We start from the raw sequence: 26,973 nt of genomic DNA, 5'->3' as shown, positions 1-26,973 counted from the left end.
CCTCTTTACAGCCAGTTTTGAAGTTCTGAGCTTTAAAGGGGGAGGTGAGGATGAGGGAAAAGACATAGAGATGAAGGGTGAAGGTGTGCAGCAGGAAAAAAATAAAATAAAAAGAGAGTCAGATAAGGAGCCGGTGCGAGCGAGAGGCAGGATTCTTGCTCACTGTAGCCAAGAGATGAGGCGTTTTTATCAGGCACAGAGGCAGCCTCGCAGTCCCCTCATTGCAGAATGGAGATTGAGAGGTCTGAGGTTGTGTGCGCTCATTCTCACCCGTGAACATACGCGCACACACAGGCACACTGACAAAGATAAACTTCAATAGCATCCAGGCTAACACACACCCCCACACAACTTTTCCTCAGCCTGCACCCATCAGTCCCCCCCNTAACTCATATTATCTTTCGTATTTCTTCCCAGTTTTCCACAAGAGCTCCTCCTGCTGTCTTTTCCAACTCGGTCGAGGGAAGAGCTTGGGAACGTCCTTTAGGGTGCGTGTTTATTTGTTCATTTTTCGCAGAAACGCTCTGGTGCGCATTGACAGTCAAAACGACTCACATTCTCTGTTGTTTAATAAAGAAGTGTTGATTATGGCGCGCTTAAATAAATATTGAACTTTCTCGGTGTTCCAAAAAAAAAAAAAGAAAAAGAAAAGGGAAAAAGCAACTGCTTCCAAGAGCATGGTGGACTGCACAGGACAGCATTTCTGTTGGCATCAAAAGATTGAGAAATTTTTAGCTTACAAAACAGGGCGAACGAGTCAATATGGATCTGAGGCCCGACTGACTTCAGTCCCACGGGTGGTAAAAAAAAAGTGCAACGACAAAGTGAAAGTTTTTCTTTGCTTCCACTGAAGTCAAACTTGGAGACAGATTAGAAAGTACAACAAAGGCAGAGAAAAATAAGACGATAAACCTTTGGTGAATTTTTTTTTTTTTCAAGGAGAATGCACTTTCAGCTGACAGAAAAGGATGGGAAAAAAAATCATTAATCTTTCTTATAAAAAGTGAAAGTAGCACACTGCAGAAAGTGTTATCTGTCTGAGTTCAACAAACTGCCTCACTGCTTCGAATCCATCTCAGATGGCCAAGCAACTGGGGGTCATTTTTTTCCATTTTATACAAAAAAGATGCAAGGTAGAAAAAGGAACTAAAGTGTGCCTAACAGATAAAATACCTGTCTACAGATTCCTCATACCCACAAGAGGAATTAATAAAACAAGGTCATTTTTCCAAATGTGGATTACACTGTAATCAGGACATTGTTTTTCCTTAGATTCCTCACTACAGTAACCCTGGTTCTGTGTGCCATATGGAGCCAAAATGGCGCCTGGGTGCTTTGGAGGTCCCTGCATTCCGGGGCTAATGCTGTGCAGCTGCTGTGGGATGTTGTCTAATGAAAAATACTCTCTTTGATGGGCCCTGCGGAGGGATTAAGTTCTGATCAACACCACCTTAGGTCAGCTTCCTGCTAGACGAGCTAAAGATTACCGGTGATTTCACAAAGGTGGGTCCAGTTACTAAGGTGGTAAAAGGTGCAAAAAGCACAAAGAAAGAGAGAAACAAAGAAAAACAGAAAGGTGACGAACTACTGAAGATACAAAGCAGTATTTTCTGGTTTGCCAAAACAGCAAAAATGCAAAAACAGATTGGTTTTGCAGAAAAAAATGAGAAGATTTCTCTTAGAGATTTGTTTAGTAATGTGTCAAAATTAGGACTGTATAATTTAACAGATGGATCCAGGTCTGAAAAACAAAGCCCATGCACAGGCGATTTAAACCTGCATTTTGCTTATTGGCCAGTAGGAGGCGACTACTCTGGGTATGCCATGTAATGTATCAAAAAAATGAGCTTAGCTCTCACCTAATTTCTCTTAATAAGTTTCGATCTCAAGTTTGACATCTTTACTCCCCGTTTAAGGAATAATACATCATTAAAAAATAGTTTTTGCAAACAATATTTTGCATTGTTTAGCTACACATGCATATTTTGTGCAAATATGCTTGTATATATGACTGATTGAGCATGACAACCAGTCGCAAATCTGTGCTAAGTCTGATCGGACCAACTTGCAGACAGAAAACAACAAGTGCATTTCCAGTGCATGAATCAAGAACTCTATATTTACACATTCAAATGTACAAAATATCCCTAATATTTGTATAAATTAAACAACTTAAGTGGTGTATCTTTCAGTGTATAACCTAAAACAGACTTCACAAAAGGACATATGGATAAATATTGTAGCAGTATGCAGGAAATATGTAAGAAGGAAGAGCAAAGACTTCATAAAACAGATGTTTTCACCCTCAAACAAGAATTTATAGAATGAAATTCAGCGATTTATGTGAGAGGAGTAAAACAGAACGTGGGAACATTTCTGATATCTAAAAGGAAATGCCTGTTAGTAAACCTGATCTGAAACAAATTTGTGAGATCCTGGGTTGATATAGGTCTTATTCAGTATCTCAACTCCCAATATTCGGGGACAGATCAGTGTGAAGAAAAGTGTGCTTTAGGCCTCAGCATTAAAGAAGAGGCAGCTTCCCTTTCCTATCTTTTTCTAATCTTTATTTCACTTTAGCACTGATGGAGATCAATTTTCCCACCAGCAGAGGTGCAACTTGTCTTTGGGTTGATTTTTTTATTCCACCTTTTCTTTATGAGCTAAGTCTGGGGTTGTTTATGTCTTGTGTGAACGGCTGTTCCTGAAGTTGTTTTTTTTGGTGTAGTTTTGCCATCTTTTCTGTCTTGTTTAATTTAAATATTTGTTTAAATTTGCTTTTAAAAATGTGATTTTGGGAACAGAAATATTATCATTAAAGTCATGTTCCTCTTATAGTCACAGAATAAATAAAAATAATTAAAAAAAAGGTGACAGTGACTCATCTCTGTGACAATGTCTCCTCTTTTTCCTCACAACTTGTGCTCACCTTCTCATGAGCGGCATCGGTCTTTTGCTGATGGTTTCTCTTGAGGTCGCTGATGATTCGCTCCATGTCCGAGCGGAGCCGGTCCAGGGATGCCTCTTTGTCCAGGACGGCTCGTTGCCTCTCTTCCTCCTGGAGCACTGCCATCTCAGCCAGCTTTTGTTTCTGCTGGGCGTGAACCTGCTGGAGCTCTTCATGGAGATTCGACACCTGGGCCTCCAAGTCCGAAATACTCTGGATAATACAGAAAGAAATGGAGAGAAAGAAAAAAACAAACATTTAGGAACATGAATGCTACTAATTTTACTTCTTCAAATCAGCGATGGCTTTTATTATGAAGCACGTGTGTGCAGACTTTCAGAACATTTAGACATATTTACTGCATAAACTGAGAAAGAAATGCTTTGAGGAAAGAAAGATGAAGAGAAATAATTAGATGCAGTATGAAGGAGTGCCTCGGCGGTTTATCTGTGGGTGCAACATGTGTCTCACTTTCACAAACAAACTCGAGGGTTTCTGTTGTGCTCTGTGTGCATGTGGGTGGTGGCCTCTGCGATGGCCTGACCCCTGTCTTCCACTCTCTCTTTGAACCTTTCAGCTTTCTCTGAAGAGCCTTTTAATAGTTCTGCCAGTGAGAGTGAACATTACATGGGAGAAATGCTAATAAGTACAACCTCATGGACACCAGAAATAGACAGGTCGGACATCGCAGGAGTGTGGGAGATGACCAGAGGAGAAATAATCCTGTAGTTTCGTTAAAATGGAGTACTACAGTTGAGATGATAACAGTTGTTTAGGAAAAAAAACAATGAAGAAGAGTGCTGCGAGTTTTAAATACGAAAGAGGGCATGTTTGTTATTTGACATGCGGATGGGTGTTTCAGACTCCCTCACCTGTATTGCACTTATTCCCCAGTTATTGCACATCCTCATTATCCTTTTTTAAACTTTGGTTTCCACTGAGCGCACTGCCTCCTGCCTGCCCCAAAAAGCCCGGGCATCCCAGGACAACACCATGTTAAAAGGCAATCAGACAGCAAGTGTCTGAAGTCTTTTTTTAGGGGACGCTGGGGAGAATCAAAAGGGACTTCAAAGGACTGTCACAAAAACAGACAGATGCTGCGGCTACGGGTTATAGGCTCGCCTAAAGTGGCACAAACAGACAGCTGCACACATGTACAAACAAAACAGCCACGCGTGATCCAGTTTATCGGTCACATACTAGCATAAAAACACAGAAAAATAAATCCGGTCTTGCTACGCTGTCTCGCATCATTAACGGCTTCGCTGCTCCGGTTCTGCCCCCAAGGGCAAGCAACTATTAGATGTGAGTCCCCGAGAGTCTTTAACATCAATTTCTCTTCCAAAAAAATAATAAAAAAAAGCTTTTTAGGATGATAAAATTATAATCTTCCACAAGAGAGGCATTAGCAATGACATAGAAATCTAAAAATCTAAAAGAGTATGTGTAACAGAAGCAGTTTTTTTTGCTAAAAGCACAAGATCTTTAGATAAAATGTTGGGCAAAACTCATTCAGCTGAGACATCAATAAAAGCTACAAACTATGCATTTGGTCTTGAGAGAAAGAAAATGACAATATTATTAAATTATAATCTGCAAACATTGTTTTGATATATTTTTGTCTAAACCTTTGTGAAAACGGCTTTGCAACAAAAACACGTTTGTTTCGTAACTTTGTAATTTAAATTAGAAATCACTCTTTACATGACTGATAATGAGAATAATAAACACTGGGTACAATGAGAATAGTTTTGTCGCTGCATATTATCATGCGCAGTCCTTCCATTATGTACAAAACACAATAATTGCTTGTGCAAATGAGCCCCATTTGAGCGTCACGGTGACTGTCTCACATGTGTCAGACAGATAAACATGGATCTGGCTGAAGTCCTGCGTGTGATGATGTACGTGCATGATAAATAACTTCACGGCTTGTAAACGAGCATGTCGTAACATCACAGAACATTCGCGTTCACTGATGAATCAGCTGTGATCAGAAGCAGCACAAATCAAGACAAAGTAAAGGAATCTTTTAAAGGAGGAGTTCATCTTATCGCACCAAGTTACTGTTTAGGTAATCTAGCAGGATTTAACATAGAAAAATCAACATTATGGGGGGAGATTCAACTATTTTAAACTTAGGCAATCTGATAAACACTTAATTCTTGTGGCATATTTCTTTGTTAATGGGTAACAAAATAAGATGTGAACGAGAACACGCAGCGACGAAGACAATCCTAGTCTGTTTTGTCCTTTTCATGTCAGCTTTGACTTTTGTCTGTCATCGCCCTTTTTCATTTGACTGAGTTTAATCACGTACTTGGGATTGTAAGGCTTTGAAAAACTGACAGCATCATAATTTAGTCCACCAAGACTCAGGAGAAGAGAGAAAAAAAAAGAAACTCACAAAGCCCTCACATTCTCCCATGCTGTTTGAAGTCCAGATGGTGTGTACGTTCCATTAGAAAAGAAATAATTATCCTGGAAAGTCATTCCCATAAAATGAGTTTTGAGGAAGAACAGGTGGAGAAAAATACGAAATGAAAGGTTTCTGAGATTTGCAAAAACAAGACCTCAAATTAATTAAACTGTTGCCACAAAATTTAAGCGCGGTATGACCGATAGCGCACGAGCGGGTTATATATCCGAGTAGGTCAATCTGCCGTTTAAAGGCTACTAAATTGTGACAAAGCTTCAAAAAAAACAAAAAAAACATTTTCAGGATTGTGGAAAATGTGAAATGGGTTGACATGAACACACACAAGGAACGATTTCAGGAAGAGGAAAGCATGCAGGTGGTGGATGCTGGAAACAGTCGAGGAAAAGGCTTCATCCTCTGGGGGGCATTGATCAGCCAACAGAACAATACGCAACTGGCTGCGGGCGTTTCAGCAGCAAGATCGTCGGCCATCATCGACCAACCGCTGGAATCTTCCCTTCACGTTTTGGTATTTTTAACAACAGTAAAGATATTATTTAATCTTCTAAGAAAGCAGATAAGAATTGATCCGGAGAGTTGGGAGGAGGTCAGCGATAAACTGGACTGTAATCCCCAAACATTTAGCTCTCATTTTAGCTACAAACAAAGGAAAGGGAATGACATATCACCATGTGAATGATCTATAAGCCCCAAATACACAACAGAAGGGTGATGCAGCCTTTATAATGAGTTACAGCTACATGTTTGGTTTTTTTTTTAATGACACACTCTGGTGGGACAAAGACAATTGGGTTTGATTTTTTTTTAGCTCTTCCCTGCAGCTGCTGCTACGACTCATCGGCTCTCCTTCTCAAACACAAGTCAGCAGCCGGGAACTCTATTTATTAGTGTCTCACCACAACAAGAGGATGAGTAGGTATAACTCATACTGAGGGAGTGTGTGACTGACATTAGCTGTTCCCTTCCCTTGCAAACTTTCTAGCTGCCACCGTCCTACTGATTCAAGCAGGCAAGCAGCAAAAAAAAAAAAAAAAGTCAGTTCAGTTCTTTGACACGTCAGTCAATAAAAATCACGACTTATCTGACCGTCTGCGGGTGGCGAAGTGAAATAATGGACTCTTGGACACATGAGAGAAATGGTTGAAGATGTGCTCAATACTTTCAGTACGCATTAAATTGATTTCTTATTTTCACGACATTGAAGGATGTTTTTCCAAAGCAAGCATACAAAAAAGATTAATAGGCAATGTGACGCTATCATGTCACCTCCCTAGAAGCATCCTTGAACAAAAAGTCAAACTCTCCTACATCCCATCATCTATATTCTCCATCTTTCCAAGGCCTAAAACAATAATTCTGAATGTCTGACATTAGGCAGGCGTCAGATTGCTATTTAAAATGCTGCACGAGCAAATGGAAACCGAGAATACAAACTGAGGGCTTGGGAAGGTTTATTTTTTTTCCCTGTCACCTCCTCAGATTGTGAGATTTGTCAAACTGCACATCATTTTGACACGAGTAGGACGGCACGTTATTAGCACAACTGTCCCGTGGAGACGGCAGCTACGCAAATCACACAGCAGCAGCTGCCACGTTCGCTTGCCGTGAAAGACACTCCCCAAACATATTAGATCAAGGCACATCACAGGGGAACTAAGACATAAAACATGTTTTACAGCTTCTGTCTTTAAAGACGTTTTGGATTGCTTAAAACAAGTTGAACACTAAAGAAATATTAGTATGTCGCTTTGGAGGACTTTTATATGCGAGCTGTGAGTTTGTAGTAAAATGTAAAGAAAAAAAAAACAGAAGAATATTCTAACAACATAGAATTTTCCCACCTTACAGGGAGCTTTTCTATTCTAAACAGTAACAAAAAATTAAGATAAAGCAAATTAGAAACTTTGTCTTTTATATATGATAACTACTCTTAAGTGTGACATAAATAAATTAACCTCATCTTATGAATTGTGTCTAAATTGAACTCAGTGTGCTTCCTATATAAAATTTTCTATGCCAACCACATTTTCTTTGTCATTTATTCTGGTCTGAAGCCATCTGTGCGCTCATTTAATGAGGGCATTTAGTCCACAAATACATAATAAACTTATGTCTGCCTGGATCTGTCTCCAGCAAATAGCCAAAAGAAAGAAGAAAAAGTCTGCATGCTGACAATTTTCATTTCATCAGAAAGCCTAAAGAGTCAAACACATCCTCAGTTGGGGGCTAATTTGTCCAATAGCTTCCCACAGAGCTCCAGCCCAGCCCAGGTTGAAGAGCGGCGAGGACACAGCGGAGGACTTATAAGCTGAAGTCTTGCTGTTTTGGTTCAACAACGACAGAAAAACCCTTCAAAGTCTGAGATATCCAATTATTTAGATCCAAATATCTTACAGTCATTGTGAACCAAAGTGCTGTAATAAGGGAATAACCGTCGGTTTCCAGGAGGAGATGACTACCTGCAGTGAGAGGACAAAGCCCTGGCAAAAAGATACACTTTGCTGGCGGCACAGGACACTTAAATGGGCGTCCAAAATGGCAAACGAAAAGAAAAACATTTTCAAACTGAACAAAAGCTTGGTATTTTTAACTTCTGCTTCATGTGGACTCCAGCGGTTTTTGAATTTTAGGTCTTTTTTTCTGATTTCCAAAAAGTTTTCTATGGTTAAAAAAATGAATAAAAAAATAAAAGGCATCAAACTAACTGAAAAAGTTAGGAAGGGTAAAACTTTTTTTATTTTTTAAGTCTTTGTATTTTAATCCAACGCGTGGGCACCGTTGTCAAATGTATTGTTATTCAAAGAGTTGTAACGAAATTCTTGAGTATTATCGCACTCAATACCCAGCAATCTTTAAAATTATTCACACCTGGTGTCAACATGTGTCTCGTTTCAAGGAAAAAGTGTCTCAACCTGCTGTGCTTTTGAAACCCCAGGACAGCGTTAATGGGCAAAATACAAAATGGTTGTCCACAGGAGCGCGGCGGGTCAGTGTCTTGTGTGTGTGTGTGTGTGTGCGAGCGCGATCGTGGATCTGTCGAGACCCCCTACCTGGGCATCGCGCTTCCTCCACTCCTGTTGGTGCTGTTGGTGCTGTTGCAGGGTGGCCCTGGCCTGCCTCTCCAGGTTGCCCACCTCCCGCTGGTGCTCCTGGACCAGGCTGTCCTTTTCCGCGCTGTGCTGTTGCTGTAGCCGCGTCCTCTCCTGCTCGTGCTGCGCGTGCTGCTCAGCCATCTGATTGGACAAGCGGGCGAGAAGAGACTTCATCAGCCAACACACACTCAGCGCAACCCTGTCGTCATGACAACTTGTCCATCCACATCCTTTCTTCAACCCGTTCCTTCCACCACTTGCCCTCCAACCAGAACGCCCATGTGCCCAACTATTTTGGCACAACTAAAAAGAACGTGGGAAACAAAGTTTCGTTGCCTCCTGATATTTGTCGGAGAATGACACGATCTGATGCGTTTACACCTGCCTTGCTCCCCCTACTTACCCAGCTCCCCTGCTAAACGTACAGATTGGCCCTCAATGTCCCACTCGCGCTCTTCGAATTCGTCCCATTCAGAGATCGGCATATAAAAAGAGCAGTTAGTTTCTGCTATGCAAGAAAGCTGGCAGGGGTTAGCCATCTGGTCGCAGTAACTGCCCAATGCCCCATGCTATGCGCCTGACAGCATGTGAAAATCGGCTTAAGCAATGAATATGACTATAATTATAACCCTAATCAGAAAAAAAAAGCTTAATAGGGGGGCGAGGGTAGCAACTTTGAAAAGATGCTTAACAATTCTTGACAGTGTTTTTACTTTTATCAGAGCCTTTGAGTTAATCTTTACATCAATATCAGATTCCTTGCTCTCAGAGTTCAGAAGAAAATGCTTGTGAGGCGATTAGCAGGCTGCGATCTTTAGGGATTTTTGTGCTAAAGACCTGAATCTAAAGTCGAAGTGTAGTAAAGATTTGTGTAAATAGTCCAACAGGAAGGCTTGGTGAAAACATAAACTCGCTAAAGACTTCAGTCTGACAAGTGTGTCACCCCCACAAATCACAATACAGTAGAGGAACAGAAAAAAAAAACCTTCGAATGGAACAAAAAAGCTCCAATTTTTCAAGGCTTAATCATCCTGTCAGCTGAAACAAGTCTGTTTACCCGCCCAGCTGTAAGCGGAGTCACCTGCTGAGAGGTGAGCCTGGCTGCTGCAGCTCCCACACCCAAGCTCCCAAGCCTTTCCCAGGCTCCGCTCCGTTCCCACTCTCCCTTGGTGGTGGTGGTGGTGGGGGTGGGGGTGACACGAGGCTTTTTCCTGTGCGAAAANGGGGTGGTGGGGGTGGGGGTGTGGGGGGGGGACAAGTGACCCCCACATCATCCAAATGCGCAGGCCCAGTCTGAGCCTTGAAAGGACAGCAGGGGCCTGGGGCCTGATCGCCTCCCTGCTTTGAAGCTAATCCTTGCACATTGTCCATGACGGCACCCAACCTGGCCAGCCGGAGAAGCAAAGATCGACAGCCTCTGTGTTCGACGTCTGCTCTGTCCGCGGCGTTATCTGTTAATGTTGCATGCTATTCAGAACAGGTGATGAATGAGGGGCTAGCTACAGGAAGCCGGATTTGGTCTCCAAAACTGAGAGCAAGGCTACAATAGACATTTCCATTTTGGCAACTATGAATTCACTCTTCCCCAACTTTGATATAGTTTTGCCAAATGTCCATCAAAAGGGGTGACAATAGGATATACAGATGGATTAAAATGTATTTTTATCAAAGCGGCTCAGATGATAAAACAGACGGGGCATTTAAACATCTAAACATAACCCACACATATGCTTATTTCTTGTAAAAAAATCAACAACAGACATACACTATGAAAATATGGGCAACATCTCCCAAATGCTGCCACTGTTGATGTGAATGTTGTCTACAGAAGAATACATAAAGTATTGTGTGAAGGTTTTAAACTATCCCTAACTTACTTTGCTTCCGAGCAGCCAGACTTTCTTTGAAATAAAAAGGCAAAAGATCACTTCATACATTGCTGCCTTTTCTATTCAAACATGTAAAAGACACAAATCCAGACAAAATTTTCTTCAGGGATAGCAGCATTCATACAAGAGACCAAATAACAGCTGAAAACTTCACAGGCAGACCCTTGGATCACAGAAGTCCAAAAGGACAGCAGAAAATAGCTTGTCAGAAATAAGGAACAGTGTTCAACCAGAGGTTTTCTGGACAAAATAAACAATGGATAAAATGGATAAACAAAAACAAAATGAATGAATAAAGTAGATGACAAAGCAGAACCAGCAGAAAGCCTGTCCATGACATCACACAGTGCACGTGCAGTGTTGGATGCTGTGGTTCTTAAAAGGACCAGCTCTGCGATTATGAGGGAAGACTGAGTCAGTTAGAGCACAGCTTGGTGCCTCAGACACAGTGTGAATGTATTGCATGAATTAAAGCAAGATAATGAGGTAATGGGCTTCTTTCAGTGCTGAGGGGGATATCTGACATTTTTGGAACAGAGGAGGAGGGAAGAGGGGTTCAGAAGAGGAGGGCTGTCTGGTCCCAGCAGGGAAGGCTGGAAAGCATGAAAGAAGGCAAAGAAATAGTAAAAAAAAAAGCAAAGATTTTTTTCCCGTTATTGTAGGGTTTGTTGGCCGCTGAGTGGCACAGAGTATTGGGAGAAGAGCATCTTTAGCTACACATCTAAAACCTAGACTCCTTTATCATTTATTGCCACAGTCTGACAACTGATGAGAACTTGTTGAGCATTTCCTTTAACTGTTAAGCTCATGACTCCAAAGCAGCTTTGTGTTCAGGCTGTGTTTAAGTGGCAAATCTGTCAGAAAGTTTAATGAAAATAGGGGAAAACAACTCGTGCTTTTATCATTCCTCACTTAAAGCCTCAGTGAACCTGCCTCTGGGGGAATATATATATATATATATATTCCCCAATAAACTAACCTAACCTCTGCCATCTTGTGGCACCAATTTCTATGGAGTTACAAATCAGACATAAAGGCCTTTAAAATCAGTTAATCCCACAAGTAAACCACAGCTACTGGAAAATATGAACACGACAAAAAAAATGACCAAAATCCCAGTTCTTGTGAATGTCAAAGCATCTTCCTATGGGAGCAAATGCTTCTGTTTCTTTTTTTATTTCTAACAGCTAGTTTTGTTAACTTTCATACAAAGATCATCCCAAAGCCTTTGTGGGTTTTTAATCATCCTTGATGTGCCGCTTACACTGTGTGGTTCTCTTTAATTGTCAACTTCACCATCACTTGAATGCTTCTTGGAAATCTGTAATTGCTTACCTGTTTTTCTACATAGGACAGAAAACGTTATTTCTCAGATTGACAGTGCAGCTTGAACTCAGAACACTGATTATTCTTCACGTTTACTGAATCAATACAAAGGAATAAAAATGTCCTTTTGGTGGTTTAGCAGGCAACTGTGTGATTTCTTTGTCAGTGGGAAAGAGAAATAATTCCCATTGATTTTTCGTTTTTGTGACACGAGCCACCCTCCCCCAAGGGAAAAAAATATATATAATTCAAACACAACAGTTCAACCTTGTTGCAAATCAATAAGAGAACGGTTCCTCCACTCTTTGCAAATAAATCTGGCCTCATATCCTCCGTTTCTATCAATCTACAGCAAATTACATGCAACGTGAACTCCATCTGGCCAGAAAATGAGTGTTAGTGTGCTTATTAACACACAGGTTGAGTGCCAGTTTGATGGCTGGGAAGCAATCATGTTGTGGACACACATGGGAAATAGAGATGTTACAGCAGTTAGTGCTGCAGACAACCCCCCCCGGCTCATGTTTTTCCACATGATCACACTGTATATACAACCACAGGGCAATACGACCTATTATTACTAGTCCTATTCTTGGCGTCATTTAGGAGCACAATTAAACAAATATTTATAAAAATGTATAAATGTCTTCGTCATCATGGTGGAATTATTCCCTATAAAAAGCTGCCTGATTATGACAGTTTATTGGGTAGTTTTGTCAAGTGTTACAAACACAAATGTAACTTAAAAACTGCATTAGCTTTCAGACAAGTGTTCGGTTTAAACTTGTGCCTCGTATGCTAAACATATAACTAATCATCCTGTTAAAGTCTGTTGAAATAATAAAGATTTTATCTATTCTAACTGGATTTTATAATAAGATCAGCTGCCTCCAATAATAACCATTGCTCAGGTTTAATTAAAATGAGCATCGCTCTGTCAGTGAGATTCATTTCAGTGAGTTCCAGTAAAAGATATCTTGACTTTTAATTGAAGAGGAGCAGCAGAGATGAAATGATAAGTGAACTGTGCATCTTCTATGAAGACTGCATTAGTTTCCAATTGGCGTGTTTAAGATATTTATTGAGTTGGAATCTAAGCTTAATCTAAAGCGTGTCCCTTATCATGAGATATTAATCAGGCGGAACAGATGGGAACAAACAACAAGGCGATTCCAAATGGATGTCAGCGCCAACGAGCCAAGCGTTCACAGATGATATATGTGATGATGATGATGATGATGATGGATGCAAGAGAAGACTCATTTCCCCTGCCTGCACGACGAGTTCAAAAGCAAAGAAGCCTTCAGAGGCGGAGGGAGACACAAGAACAGAAGGTTACAGACCTGCTGCTCGTATTTCTGCCTTAAAGCATCGAGTTGCTGAGAGAACTCTTTGGCCTGGTTCTCCCTGAGGGTTTTGGAGCGGATCAGGTCCTCCTCAACCTTCTCCATCTGGAGGCATAACATGGAGGCAAGAACAAGAGCAAAGTTTAGAGAAGATCTGAGTAAAAATCATTTATATACAGTGATAGTAAAAGACTTAACTAATTACTTGGGCTGTTGTGTCCAAGTTTACAAATGATACAGCATAAAGAACACTTCCTGATGTAAAGATGTTTTTCTTTTGAAAATAAATGCACAAAGTGAAAACTGAAAAGTGTTTAACACGTGATGTTTTTGTTACATTGGAACATTAATACATAAATCTATAAACTACAGATCATTATTATTTTTAGACAATTTGTATTGACCAGACCTGAGCTTGCAAAGCCACTTCAGGCAGGCACATCTATGGGCAGCACAGTTTTGTTACAGCATGTGTCACACTTCACCGGAACATTACGCTAAGCTTTGAAACCACCGTCCGTCTCACTGAGGTAAAAATTTGCTTCAAATTCAGCTTCAAATGTCCTAAATTTCAATGAGGAAAAAACAAATGACACTATGTTTGGACCCAGTGGAACCGCAGCCCTTCTCCAGATCTGGGAAGCCTGGAGCAGTTTGTAAAATTTCATGGAAAAAATTTGGGCATGATATTTGATTCAACTTTTAACCTTGAGAGACAGATTAGATCTGTAGTAAAAAAAAATCATTTTCTATATTGAGGCTTTTATCTAAAGTAAAATCCTTTTCAGCGTTAAAGGCTTTGACCAGGTTATTCCTGATTTTATTCCATCCCTTCTGGATTACTGTAACTCTCTGTATGTTGGTGTCAGTCAGGCGGGTCTCTCATGGCTGCAGTTAGTTCAGAACGCTGCAGCTCGTCTTTTATCACGAACAGAAAAGGGTTAACATATCACCACGGTGATCGCTTCCCTTCACTGGCTACTTGTTCGTTTCAGAAATCATTTTAAAGTTTTATTGATAACCTATAAGGCCCTGAATGGACAGGCTTCTGTATATCTGTCTGTCCTCCGGCAGGTTTGTGTCCTCCAGATCCCTTAGATCTAATAATCCTTTGCTGTTAGTCGTCCTGAGGTCCAGGCTGGTCAGGTTTTTATATGATTTTTTTATTGGTCTGTTGTGTTTGGTATTATCTTATTATTATTTATTATTTTGTATGCAGCACTTTGGCCTCCAGCATATATTTTTAAATGTGCTATATAAATAAATTAGATTTGATTTGATGGCCTAATGTGAATGAACAACAAACTGTTTTAGTTATTGGTCTAAAACAAACAATCAGCTTTATATATCATCCACCTGCCATCCTCAAAGTGCAGGAGTAAAGGTGAAATGCTAAAATCTGGGAGGTACAATTGGAGAAAAAATAAATAAATAAAAAAATAAAATCACACGCCTTTCTTAGGTTAGGCATGTGGAAAAAACTTTCACAAGTTGGTCTCTAACTAAAAATGACAGTTTATAGATTTAGAAATGTTCTTTAAAAAGTTTATGAACAACCTCAGTTTGGAGAAAGAGTTTTGAAGAGTTTACATCAGAGCAGATTGATTAGTTAATGGCTAGTCCGAGCAGGGTCACTTTTAAAATAGTGTGACTTAAAAAAAACAAACTCCAATTTTAAATGCTGCAGTAGTTCATGCAAATTCAGTTTATATATTTGTACATTCTCATTTTTGCATTACACAGATAGTTTGGCAGAAATATAAGGTTAGAAGATTCCTGCCAGAATTGTCCAGGAGTCCACCAGAAATGATACAGCTAGCTGCTGCTGCTACTTGTGTTGGCAAAGAACCAAAACTCTTTGTGAATATCTGTGTAATTTGAAAATGACTGCAATATAAACTTTTAAAAAATAGCATTCACATGAACCACTGTGACGTTTATGTGATGAAAATCAGTCATTTACTAAATCATCTCTGTATCTTAGCTTTGTTTTCAGTAAAACTTATTAAAAAAAATCTTCATTTTATTTTATTAATAAACGTTGAATCCTAAAGCCTACTTTGAATTAAACATACAACAGATTTGATTCTGTATGGCACTTTCGTTTTTTAAAAAAGAAGAAGAAAAAAAACAACAAAATAGGACAGATTCTTTCTTTTAAGCGCAGTCTGAAAATAAGGAAGCTGCTTTTTAAAAAGAAGAAAGAAAGAAAGAAAGGAAACGAGTGATTCAGATAATCCATTTAGATATCACACCATCTGCAGAAAGAGAGACTGAAGACGATGAAAGGAATGATGGGAGGATGAGAAAAAGAGGGTAAAAACTTCTTTTGAAGCACTTTCTACAACATTAAAGCCTTAGAAGGAGGATGTGATGCAGAAGCGGGGTGGGGAGGAGAGGCAGGGGAAAGCGAAAGAGGGAGAGAAGATGACAGGGATGCAGAAGAGACTGCTCCCCTCTCTCCCACGGCTTTGATGTGGGCTGAGGATAAAGTCAGATTGAAGATCAGGATGCCAGAGGCTCAATGGGAAACGAAGGAGGAAAGCTCGGGGATGGAAGGATGAGAGCAGCAGAAAGAGAGGAGAGAAGGAAAAAAATGTATTTAAGAGGAAAGAAAGTCTTCCTGTGCAAATATTTAAAAATATTCGCGTTGAGGCTATAAAAAAATAATAATAAAAATACTACGATTTCATGTAATATTACTCACAAACCAGTGCTTTTTGATGGAGGTCAGAGGTTTAATAATTTGAGTATGGTGTTTTATAACTTTAATGTGAAAGGATAAGTTCATTTTTAGGGTACAAATGTACGTCCTATAATAAATTATCTCTGGTAATATGATGAAAAATTTAAAACAAAGGTCGCTCTCTGCGCCCACAAATTTCCGCGAATAAATTTGACTCCCACACAAAACGCCCCTGGACATACTAATTAGGGGAAAAAACTTTATTAATCAGAAACTAAAATGTGCAAATCTCTACAACACGCAGCCCTTTAAGACATTTAGGACCACACTCGGCGCAGCCTTGTCAATAGAGCACACGCAGAGCATTACTAGGCTTGCTTAACAGGAGGGAGGAAAGAAAAAAAAGATAAAAAACAAAAAAGAAAAAACGCCTGTAGCTAAACTGACTTATAAGGCAGCATCAGAAGTTTTACGCTGAGTGTGAATTGATCGGAAAACTCCTCCAATAAGTAGCAGCCCACGCAGCGCTGAGTGCTGATCGTAAGGCAGGGCTGATGGACTAATTAGTCTGACTGCTCACTGTGCGTGACCCGTTCTCCGTTGGAACCCGACCCGCCTGTGTCGCGCCCACTGAACGCTACCGAGGTTGGTACGCGTTAGCAGAGGAATTAATGTTTAATGAGCAAGATTACATTTCACTTCATTTATTCAGACGTGCCAAATAAGCGCAAATTGCTCGAGGGTAATAATGTTCTTGGCTCTAACATATAGATTTTTAGTGCTGGAGCAGTTTAAAGATGCATGAATTTACTGAAGTTACTGCGAAGCTGTGAGTAAAAGATAAGATCTGCTTTGGCACTCAACAGGGAGAAAAAACAATGAGCAAAAACAAAACTTTTGAGCTGTATAGAAATTAATATTACTGACTTTCTGCGTGTAAAAAATACATAGATTACAAGGAAAGCTAACAGCCGTTTGCTCTACTACCATTTTGGATTATTCTTTTGTTATTATTTAAGAATATAATTGGAAGTTCACAAAAGTTTATTATAGGTTAAAAATTTGATTGCATGTTCATAATAAAACATTTACAATAAAAAGATTTTTTCTTTTTGTTACTGGATATCTGACCATAAAGAACTAATTACCAGACACAGGAAGTTGATCAATTAAAATCCAACTGAAAAGGATTTACAGGATACAGTATGTTGTTTATAAATCAGATTAAAGCGATTTTTATGCCCTTCAAAGTGAACTAGATTTCACAAAAGGGACAGCTGAACTTCATTTTGCTGAGAATGGAGTTGTTTTATGGATGGAAACAATCTACTGTGAACAGCAGATGTGAATCTATCCCCACATGAAGGTCATGTGTTTTGGTAGCCTCTGAAGCCTATTTATCTTCCACTGACATATTTTTTCCATTTTTGAACACCTCACTTATATTAAAAATAGGTAACCTGAGAGTTCCTCACACCAAAACCATGCTATGCTAGTACATCACTTTGTGTGTGTTAATTCACCCCAAAAAAACAAAAACAAAAAAACCCCAACAAAACAGGTCAGGCTGATTATCAAAATGGGGAATCTGTGTATCTGTAGTATAGACGTAAGCAAAGATGAAGTGTTTTTTTTTTTTTCCTTTGTTACAAACAGTGCTTTTAATGTGGAAATCTGTTTATGGATTTTTCAGAGTTGGAATTGTTTGTGTGTATCCGACCTGGAGTTTCATGTCAGCGTAGGTTTTCTCCGAGCTGAGCTGCACCTGCTTCTTGAACTGCTGCAGCGCCACATCGGCCTGCTGGATCTGCTGCCTCTGACTCTCCCTGGCTTTGTCCAGCTGGCTCTCCATCTCCCTTCAAAGCAAACACACACACAGAAACAGAAACAGAAACAGAAAAAATAAATAAAAAAAGGAGGTAGCTGTCAAATCACACCAGGTATTATTTAACTCTAATTAGACATTTTTTGAATTTGAATTTAAATTTGTAAACATAAACATCTACAATAATTCACACCTCTAAAATTAATCCCTTTCATAGAAGTAGAGAAGTAGAGAATAAGTAGTAAACACTGTGCAGGATGAGTCCTACTTCCTCCTTTTTTGAAGTTGGCTTTTCTAATCTTCAACACTGACACACAACAAACAAACAAACAAACAAACATGCCACATTAGGTTGAGTCCAGACAAATAACGTGACATATAAAGTAAAATTCAGAAGCTGAGTATCAGTAGGAAAACAAGCCAGCTACTTGTAGTCATGGTGCTATTTGTGAGCTTTTATTGTGAAAAGTCAATGTTTGCTCTATGGACTGTTTATTGCTTGTGCCTGCTTTACAACATACAGAATAAATGTCTGATTATTTACAATGCTCTGTCTTTCTGTATGTCCGGTTGCACAAAAAAAGCTTTTTCACATGTTGGATGGCATGGTTGCAGAATTTATTTATATCTGTGGTAGTTGTTTTTATTTTAGATTGACTGTATGGTGCAAATAAAGTATTTTTAAACAGTATCAACTCACTTCATAGACTATAAACTTAAAGTGCGTGTCCTCCATGCCAGCATGCTCCATCTGCTGCTGCCAAATGTCAGGTCATGAAGCAGAGATTGAAGAGGATTGACAGGCATACTGAGGGGGCAGGGGTGTGACGGGGGGCAGACTCACTGAGAACTGTCAGAGTGCAGCCCAGCCACAACTTCATGTGCGGCGCAACCGAGCAGCTGTCAAACTCAACAGTAGGGCGGGCGGGTAGTGTGTTGAGCTGGATGGATGGATGGAGGGGGAGAGGGGAATGACAGAGGTAGAAATGAAGGAGGTAAAGGAAGGGGTTATTTTTGTAAAACATCCATCCATCCATCCATCCATCCATCCACCCATGCCTCTGTGAGCCACAAGAAGGGTGGGGGGTGGCGTGGGGTGTCTGGAGTTTATCCCAGCTGACATAGGAGCAACCGTCAGGGTGCACCCCGAGACCGATCAGTCAGTCACAGAGCTGACAGACTCACACTCAGACCTATAGGCAATTTCAACCCACTAAATTAACCTAAATTCCAATTTAAACCTTGAACCTTTTTTTTTTGCTGTGAGCCAAAAGCGCAGCTCTTTGCAAATCTACACTATATGCTACAATTTAAGGTTGACTGATGATGCATTCGTGGAATTTCACTGAAAAATGTTCCAAACCTGCAATTAAACACTGTTAAGAGAACATCCCGGTGCGATGGCAGCTGTAACAAATAAAGCAGCGTGAGCTCATGTGTGAACGCTACAATAAAAACAAGCCATCCTGTCAGGATTGGAAGGCAAACTGAGACAAGCTAATGTATGGAGGAATTCTTTGAAATGTGAAATTCTGGTCTGGTTACCATTAATATTTTGCTCTGGAAAAACAAAAACAAGAAGTCCTTCAGTGTGAAAAGGATTCTAGCAAGAGAGACATATCAGATGTCTTTTAACAGGTAGGTAACTTGTAGATATTAGATGTAATATTGAAGACAGACCTAACTACTGGGTCCAACGTGAATTTTACGGTTTTGCAAAGTTATTTAAAGCTACCGTAAAACTGCATTAAGTCCAGCAGCAGTGGGAGTCACATTCGGTCTGAGTGCTCATAAAGGGACTCTTGAACAAACACAATATGTCAGCGCTACAAAGATTTTAAAAACACTACAACTTAAACCATTTATTATGGTTCTCTGTGATGCATTTTTATAGCAGCAAAGCAACAGTTACTGCAGAGAACCAGCTGACTACAGCCACAATCTGCCCCAAGACCCTCATTTTGATGCAACAATGTTAAAAATAATATCATACAATTGGTTGTGTATTTTGTCTATTGTTTGTGTGTCTGTGTGGCAGTGTGTCTGACATTTTCTTTTCCTGCGCTTTGTAAATGAATGCTCCTAAAAGGTGTGGATAATTATTGCCCCTGGACAACCAAGGAGGTGGGGGGAAAAGGAAATGTGGGCAGTGGGGGAGGCTTTAAACCAATTAGAAGAACAACTGCTACTAATACACGAAACGAGTGGCGGGAGAGGAAAAAGACAGTTTGCAATTTTCAGTGTGTATCACACGACCTGTAGAAGGTAAACTGCACACACACATAAACCTGCTGGAACATCCAGTTCTTCAGCCTTTGCATACACACATCAATTAAAAGGTATGCATTTTTTGAGTGATTAATCCTTTCTCAAAATGAAAGCTACAAATTTTAGTGTTTTCAAATGGTAGAAAACTGACAGCAAAAGAAAAAATAAAGAAGCAAAGAACAAAAGCAGAGGATAGAGGAAGGAATGTGCAGGGTTTCTCTGCTCTTTAAAGTGTTCGTCTCTTAGTAATTTTGGTCTCTCTCATGTTGGACATCAAACAACAACAGAGCATGTCTTTCTTTTTTTTTTTTTTCTTCCCCAATTTTTGTGTACTCTGTAATTATTAATCCAACCCGTTGCTTGACTGCCTCTCGGACTCAGTCAGACACAAAAGAATTTGTGGAGAAGACTAAGATGGAAAAAAAAGAAAGACAAGAGGAAACAGAGGATGTCACAAAAATAGCAGGCAAACTTCCAAAAAATGAAAAGAGTGCGCGTCTTGTTTGAGAGAGGAAGGAGCTGGCATGCGGGTGTGCATGGGCCTTTGTTGAAGAGGCACGGTCCCAAACTCTCTGTGCGACTGACAACGCAACTCAAAGAAAGCTTTATGACTACATTGTAACGAGCTGCTGGGCTTATACCTCTAAGGATACACCACAAAAATCCAAAACAGCTAAGTACAAAAAAATGCACCAGATTGAAACATTGAGTGACATTAAAGGTGTAAAAAAAAATGGTCAGGTGAGCCGAAGACATCAAGACTCAGTGTGTGAGAATGTGTGTGGTCAGACAGTGTGTCACCATCAATAACAGGGCAACAAGGATGAGATGAGGAGAGGAGGAAAAAAAGAAGAAGAAGAAGAAAAAAAAAGCCCAGGGTGGCCTGGCAGGGAGAAGGGTGCCAATGCCAGGGCGGCCCGTCGGCTTTAAATGGATATCTGGTCAGAAAAGTGGAAGGAGAGGAGGCTTAAATTAAAGATGTGCCTTCTCTAAAGAGGAAGTCCTCTCTTCCGTCAACGCTAAACGGCTGTTTAAAGGGGAGGAAGAGAGGGAGGCGAGGAGCGAGGAGTGTTTGTACTCGAGAGGGTGAAGAAGCTTCCGCCGTTCAGCCGCCGACGGGAGCAGACAGGAGGGGTGAAGGGTCATTTTCTGGACTGACCACATGATGCACACGTACGGAAACTGAAACTACAGCACATAAATATATATAAGAGCACAATAAAGTCAGCACACACCAAAGGACCTAATCACGTATGCAAACAAGCTTTTTATGTAAGCAAAGCATTTAACAATTGTATGGCCTGATGTGGGTGGAGCAGCACTTGGAAAAGCCTCGCAAACAGGCTCGACTGGAAGCGTGCATATGAATGCCTCTGGTCTGTAGTATATAAAAAAATGAAAAAACGCTTGCATACATTGTGTGTGAAAACCGCCCCGCATCTGCGTTTGTGAGCTCATCCAAACGGAATGATAACGAATCCACAGACACATCAAAGAGGCCTGGAAAAAAAAAAAGGGAGGGAGCACATAAAAAGGGAGAAAATGCAAAACTGAAATATTCAGCGCCCTCTGAAGAAAAAAATAAAACAGGCTTGGTTTTCATCCGCATCCCCAGAGAAAGGAGAGAGAGAGAGGAAAAAACAAAACAAAAAAGAGACTGAAACAAGCGCAGAATGAGAGACAGACCACAAATAAGTGAGCACAGGGGCGAGAAAATATTAAAGACAGAAAGAGTTAAAAAGAGAGCAGAGAAAGCAGAGCATCATTGGGCTGGACGGCTTTAAAACTGCCTACAAATGTGGCCTGTTTGTGGAAAAAAAAAAAAAAGCAATTCATGTCAAAACATAAAACATCAGGGCTACATATGTAAAAAGAATGAGGCATTTTTATTATCCTTCTCCCACAGAAGCAGATGTAGTCAGTCATTTGGGAACTTCCATGGGACAGTTTGGCAGAACTGCTGCCAGCATCTCTTAAACTAACTCAGCCTTAACTCTTGGTTTACACTCCAACCTCTTTCTACTTCTAAACGGATCAAAAACCTGCTATCTTAACTAAAAACTACTTAAAAGCCTCATTTTAAGTATAATTTCTTGTCTTTGGCTGTGATGGGTCTCTGAAAATCAAAGCAGATAAAGACATCAACTTAAAATCTGGACCCTTGAGATGGTGAATTTTAAACAGACTACACTATTTTTCTGATATTTTTAGTTAGAAAAAATTTAGGTTAGGAATTTTTTTTTTTTTAAATGTTGGATAAAAACAGCACAAGTTGAAATAAAACCTGAGGGAGTCGCAGGGGAAACAAGTTTTAAATGCTGGTGGATATGACAAATGACATTTCAATTCATCTTTGGAAACTGTCTCTATTGAAACCAGAGGAATGCTCCGGAAACAAACAAAATCCAACTCCTACTTCAGAACATAGATTTTTTTTTTTGCCTTATTTTTGTATTTAAATGTCGTTTTGCTTTATGAAATATGTAGTGTAATCTGCTAATCAACTGGGCACAAGTCCCCACACTAAACATACTGTATTTACATTTCCCAAAACATAATAAGACTGACTGTTCTGGTTAAGTTGTTTCGAGCATCACTGAGCCGATCTGAAAATTGCTATAAACTCATTATGTCACGGACTGTTTGTAAGAGAGCTAGCTCAACACAAAAACGTCCACTTTAGTAAAGAGTGACGCTCGTTTAGCCGCGGAAACAAAATTGAGGTCTTTACAGCAAAATAAAAAGCCAAAATCTCAAGAGGGGGAAAATATTACTAGATGCTGCCCTGATAAAATGACAAGAAATATTGTTAGAAGAGTAAACGGAAGGAAAAACGACACCGTCTTCTTCATCTGGCTATGACTGCTGATTTCTAATGATCAGTCTTACACCCAAACTGATCTGGACTTTTTAGTTGTTCCTGATTTGTATGAGTGCACTGTTTAGACTCTCATTAATGTTTGATGTTGATGGTTAATATACTACTTACAAAGACTGATGTAATCATGACGACAAACTCAAAATATGCCACAGAATCCAAGTTTGACGAAAGAAACAAAAAATACAGGAAGAATTTAAGTACTTTTCATGGTTCTAGCTATAAAATAAGCCAAGGTTTCTGAATGGATGGATGATTTAGAGGAAGGACTATGATCTAAAATGGGTTTAAGTTAAAATGACAATGCAGATCTTTTGAACTCTGCTTCAAAAGATCCAAACTCTCCTTTTAAACCATGTCAGGAACAGACGTTACAGGCATTTTCTGTGACAACTCTTGCTAAAGAACCACAACACCAGCTTGAAACCCAGCAAAGGAGAACTTTACAGTCTTCCTTGTCACCTGTGTGGCACTGAACTGGTATTTAGGCCACCTCCACCTCCACCTCCACTTTAAGGCAGTTGCCACGAGGCAATACTGAGCCCTGGTGAAGCTTTTTAATATTCAGGATCCATACCTGCGCCTGCTCCCACACCTGAACACTAACTGGGTTTGCTCGGATGCTTCTGAACGCTGACTGGACCAGAGAGCGTCCCTCCGTGTCGAGGAACGTCGGCACCGATAAGACCACTTTAAAGATATACACACAGACGGACTTCAAAAGAACATGTTAGATGCACCTTCAGCGTAGAAAGGAAACTCATGTGGGTATGTGCACAAACACTATGCAAGCGGAAGACGACAACTACATATAAATGAAATCTATCTGAATCACTGTTGTCAAGAGCTGATAACAAAAACCAGTAACTTTGCAGTGCAATGGAAGAAAAAGGACAAAACCGAATAAAAACAAAAAGAATAAAAAGTGATGAAATCTGAGGGAGAAAACTGCCGAGTGAGCACGAGAGCTCACGTTAAACACATCTAATGACGGAGGTTTGAGAAGCGCTCACACAGCCAGCGTGCAGCCACTCACTAAAGGTGAGAAAACTTCAGGTGACTAAACTAGGTACCTCTTTAGGGAGTGTAGTGTTCACGTGAAGGGAAAACTCTTATGAACCAACACGGTTTTAATTAAGCCTTAAGTGATGGAAAGAAAAATCTGCAACATAATGTCAAAAATGTTGAGGAAAACTAAAAATAAGGGGGGGTAGAAGGAGAAAGACTGATTTAAACAGTCAGGTGGATTTCTGATGTTTTAAATTGTAAGTTTGAGGTCATTGTTGCAAAAGCAGGCAAGCTGTTCCCCAGAAGAGCTCCCCCTTTGTGTAAAACGTCCCCCCAGTCTGTGGTGCATCTCTCCATCGCTATGCAAATGCCCTGTAATGATCTGAGGCACGCTGGGATGAAAGAAGTAGAAAGAAAACTTCTCTATGCAGCTTTGTGGTGCTTTCTGTTGTTGTTGCTATAGTAACAAAGACCTGGCACTCAATTTGATGCAGCAATGGTTATTTTCATTGCAGTACTAGGTGCTATTCTTTTTAATATTTCCCTATAATGTAGAGAATATTGTATACAGGTTGTGTTCTTCTGCTTTCAACAGTTGCAGGGATAAACACATGCACCCACCACACAAAATCTGGCACGTAGACGGCATCTTGAGCAGTTCTGCTTGTTTAATTTTATCATCTATCCTCCCATACCCACACACACACCTGCAGAACAGTCTTGCTTTGACTTTGAAGTTCTTCTGGATCGCCTTTAAAGGCCTTCAGTGTTGCCACGGCAGCAGGCAGGTAGAAGACATCAGAGCGCTTACTCTGTGTGTGTGAGAGAGAGAGAGTGTGAGTGTATGTGTGTGTGTGTGTGTGTGTGTGTGCGTGTGTGAAGTCTGAGTACTTAATTAGCAAAGAGCCCAACGGGGCCAGTTGCCGTTTCTCAGTGTTTAAACACTAAACGAGGGAATGACTGGCTCGTTACTGATGCTAACAATGAAAATAATTTAAGCACCAACGGATCCGTCTGCTGCGTTTAGGCTCATTCTTTGGTGCTCGGCTGACAATGACAAGAAGCAGGCGCGGCCGTCAGTGTCCTCTTGTGATATTTATGTTGAATGCTAAACCACAAAACTCTAAAATAAGTCCTCTTGTTATTGAACACTGACAGAAACACAAAAGAACAGCGATAATAAGCGTGCCTTACAACTTGAGACAACTTCATCGTCACAGAAGAGAATCAGTTTGGGTTTTACACGCCACTAAAAACCTTTACCAAAACAGTTCTTAAGCCACCGAAAACAACCAAAAACCACTTAGACCTATCCTAATCAATCCTCTGATTTCTAATACTCTCTCACAAACAGGTAAAAAACACCTGAAAGTGGGTGAGGCCTTGGACGTTCAGTGGTCTGGACTGTTGTTGTAATTAATCACGCAGAACACAGTTTAGCTTTAGTGTAGGAAACAAGCTGCTTGTCCATCCATCCATCCATCCATCCATCCATCCATCCCTTTTCTTTACCTGCTTGTTCTTGAGACTTAAAATATGAGAGCAGAATTCATTTTTACTTAATTATTTTGCCAACATTCAGCAACAACAGCTCTAAATTTAACTTCTAGAACAAAAAACTCTGGACAAAAAGAAAAAAAAAGGTTTAATTATTAACATTAATGAGTTGTTGCATTTGATTTAGTTCATGCAGTTTCACTTGCCCTGGTATTAAGTATTCTGCTTCACTGTAAAGTGAAGAGGCTTAACTCAGTAAAGCTCGGTGCTACAGACGCAAACGCTCTGAGGCTCTTGATATTCATTGACAGCAGACGAATACGTTTTTGCCCGTGTCTGTTACCAAAATATCTCCACTGGATGCATTTTATTAAAACTTGCACAAAGTAATAACTGGACGTACCTCTAGAACTGGTTAACTTTTGAGGTAACCTCAATTTGAGATGGCTACCACAGCCAACTAACTTAAAAAAAAAAAAAACAGAAATTGCTAAAATTCAGTCAGCTTTACAGACGCTGAACTAAACTTTGGTGTGGTAGTAGGGGAGAGTCATCTCAATCACACACTCCAAGCACTAACAGATCATGTAAGCTCTTAGGTTTAAACTTTGGTATAAAAAGGTGGTGGGCGATGGATTGATATTTCACCTAAATTTGTGCTAAAAGCAGATTTCAGCAAAAAAATTAAAGCAACTCTGAATAGATTTAAATGTGAAACTAACTGAAGTTGCTACAACTATTACGTACTTTAATCAAAAAGCCTTTCCTCGACCAGATGTATTTAACTGACAGCTGGTAAATGTTTCCTTTAATATTACACATCAGATTTAACTTATTCACTTAAACAAACAATATTAAAATAAAATGTGGGCAGTGCAATGCAATAAGGTTTTCTAGTTGTCTTCAATACATGTCACACATCTGTTGCAAGTAAAATTCTGATCTTAAAGGCTTTCCAGGCTCTCAGCTTTAGCAGTTTCTCTCCTTAAAAAAAAAAAAAAAGATCAAAGAGAGTATAAAGGTTGGCTTGTTAAAACCAAACTCCACCTTAAGTCAAGATTCATACACACTGTTCCTAATGATCAAAGCGTGAAGTCAGTAGATATAAACAACACTCTAATAAAGTCTGATTTCACAAAGTGAAGGCAAAAAAGTGTAACTGTGAGAGAAATCTTATGCTTCACCGACTTTAGCTCCAAAAGGGTGTTTTAGCACAGAAGTGGTAAAATATGAAATTTGTTTATATACAGTTTCTGTCCAAAACTTAATACCCTTTAATTATATTATGATCTGATTGATCTAAATTACACATCTTAGCTGATATTTTTTAAATTTAAATGATTCAGCTGTAGGATTCTGCAGCATAAACACAGATTTGTAAACATAGAAATGTTCAAGTTGTAACTGTTGAATGGTAAACATCCAGGAGAGAAACTCTAAGATTTTAAGTCCCTAAACACACTTATGTGATTTGAAATGGGATTTTATGATCAGCAATTTTTAGTGAATGAGTTTTTGAGATTTAGCATGTCTACTGCACTAATTAATTCAACAAATACCAACCATCTGTTGCTGTTTCCTCCGTACCTTAATGTAACTTCTAGTTTGGTAATCTTCCTCTTTGCCTCTATTTTCTCCTTCTCGGCCTCATTGTGAACCGCCAACACCTGAAAGACAGACGGAGTGAACGTGGGGCAGAGATAGCGGTGCTAAACCAAGACGCCATCATACATCACTCAAGAAAACTGTTTTGACCTTCTGCATATGGTCT

The 26,973-nt window shown here is 39.8% G+C and overlaps 1 protein-coding gene across 6 annotated transcripts in view; it reads right to left on the bottom strand.

The window, feature by feature from the left end:
- cep112 (centrosomal protein 112) overlaps window positions 1-26,973 on the bottom strand; it is a 92,254-nt gene that overhangs the window by 35,480 nt on the left and 29,801 nt on the right. For all 6 annotated transcript variants that reach the window (XM_037978736.1, XM_037978737.1, XM_025007172.2 and 3 more), the window contains 5 exons: window positions 26,790-26,869; window positions 17,447-17,582; window positions 13,038-13,145; window positions 8,438-8,620; window positions 2,930-3,160 (listed from right to left, as the gene is read on the bottom strand). In XM_037978736.1, the coding sequence (XP_037834664.1) occupies window positions 2,930-3,160; window positions 8,438-8,620; window positions 13,038-13,145; window positions 17,447-17,582; window positions 26,790-26,869 (738 nt within the window). The remainder of the gene's footprint in view (window positions 1-2,929; window positions 3,161-8,437; window positions 8,621-13,037; window positions 13,146-17,446; window positions 17,583-26,789; window positions 26,870-26,973) is intronic.

Source organism: Kryptolebias marmoratus, linkage group LG12 (genome assembly GCF_001649575.2).
Source record: "Kryptolebias marmoratus isolate JLee-2015 linkage group LG12, ASM164957v2, whole genome shotgun sequence".
In the NCBI taxonomy this organism is placed as follows: Eukaryota; Metazoa; Chordata; class Actinopteri; order Cyprinodontiformes; family Rivulidae; genus Kryptolebias; species Kryptolebias marmoratus.
Note: the sequence above shows the minus strand (reverse complement) of the source record. Positions and strands in the feature narration are given on the sequence as shown.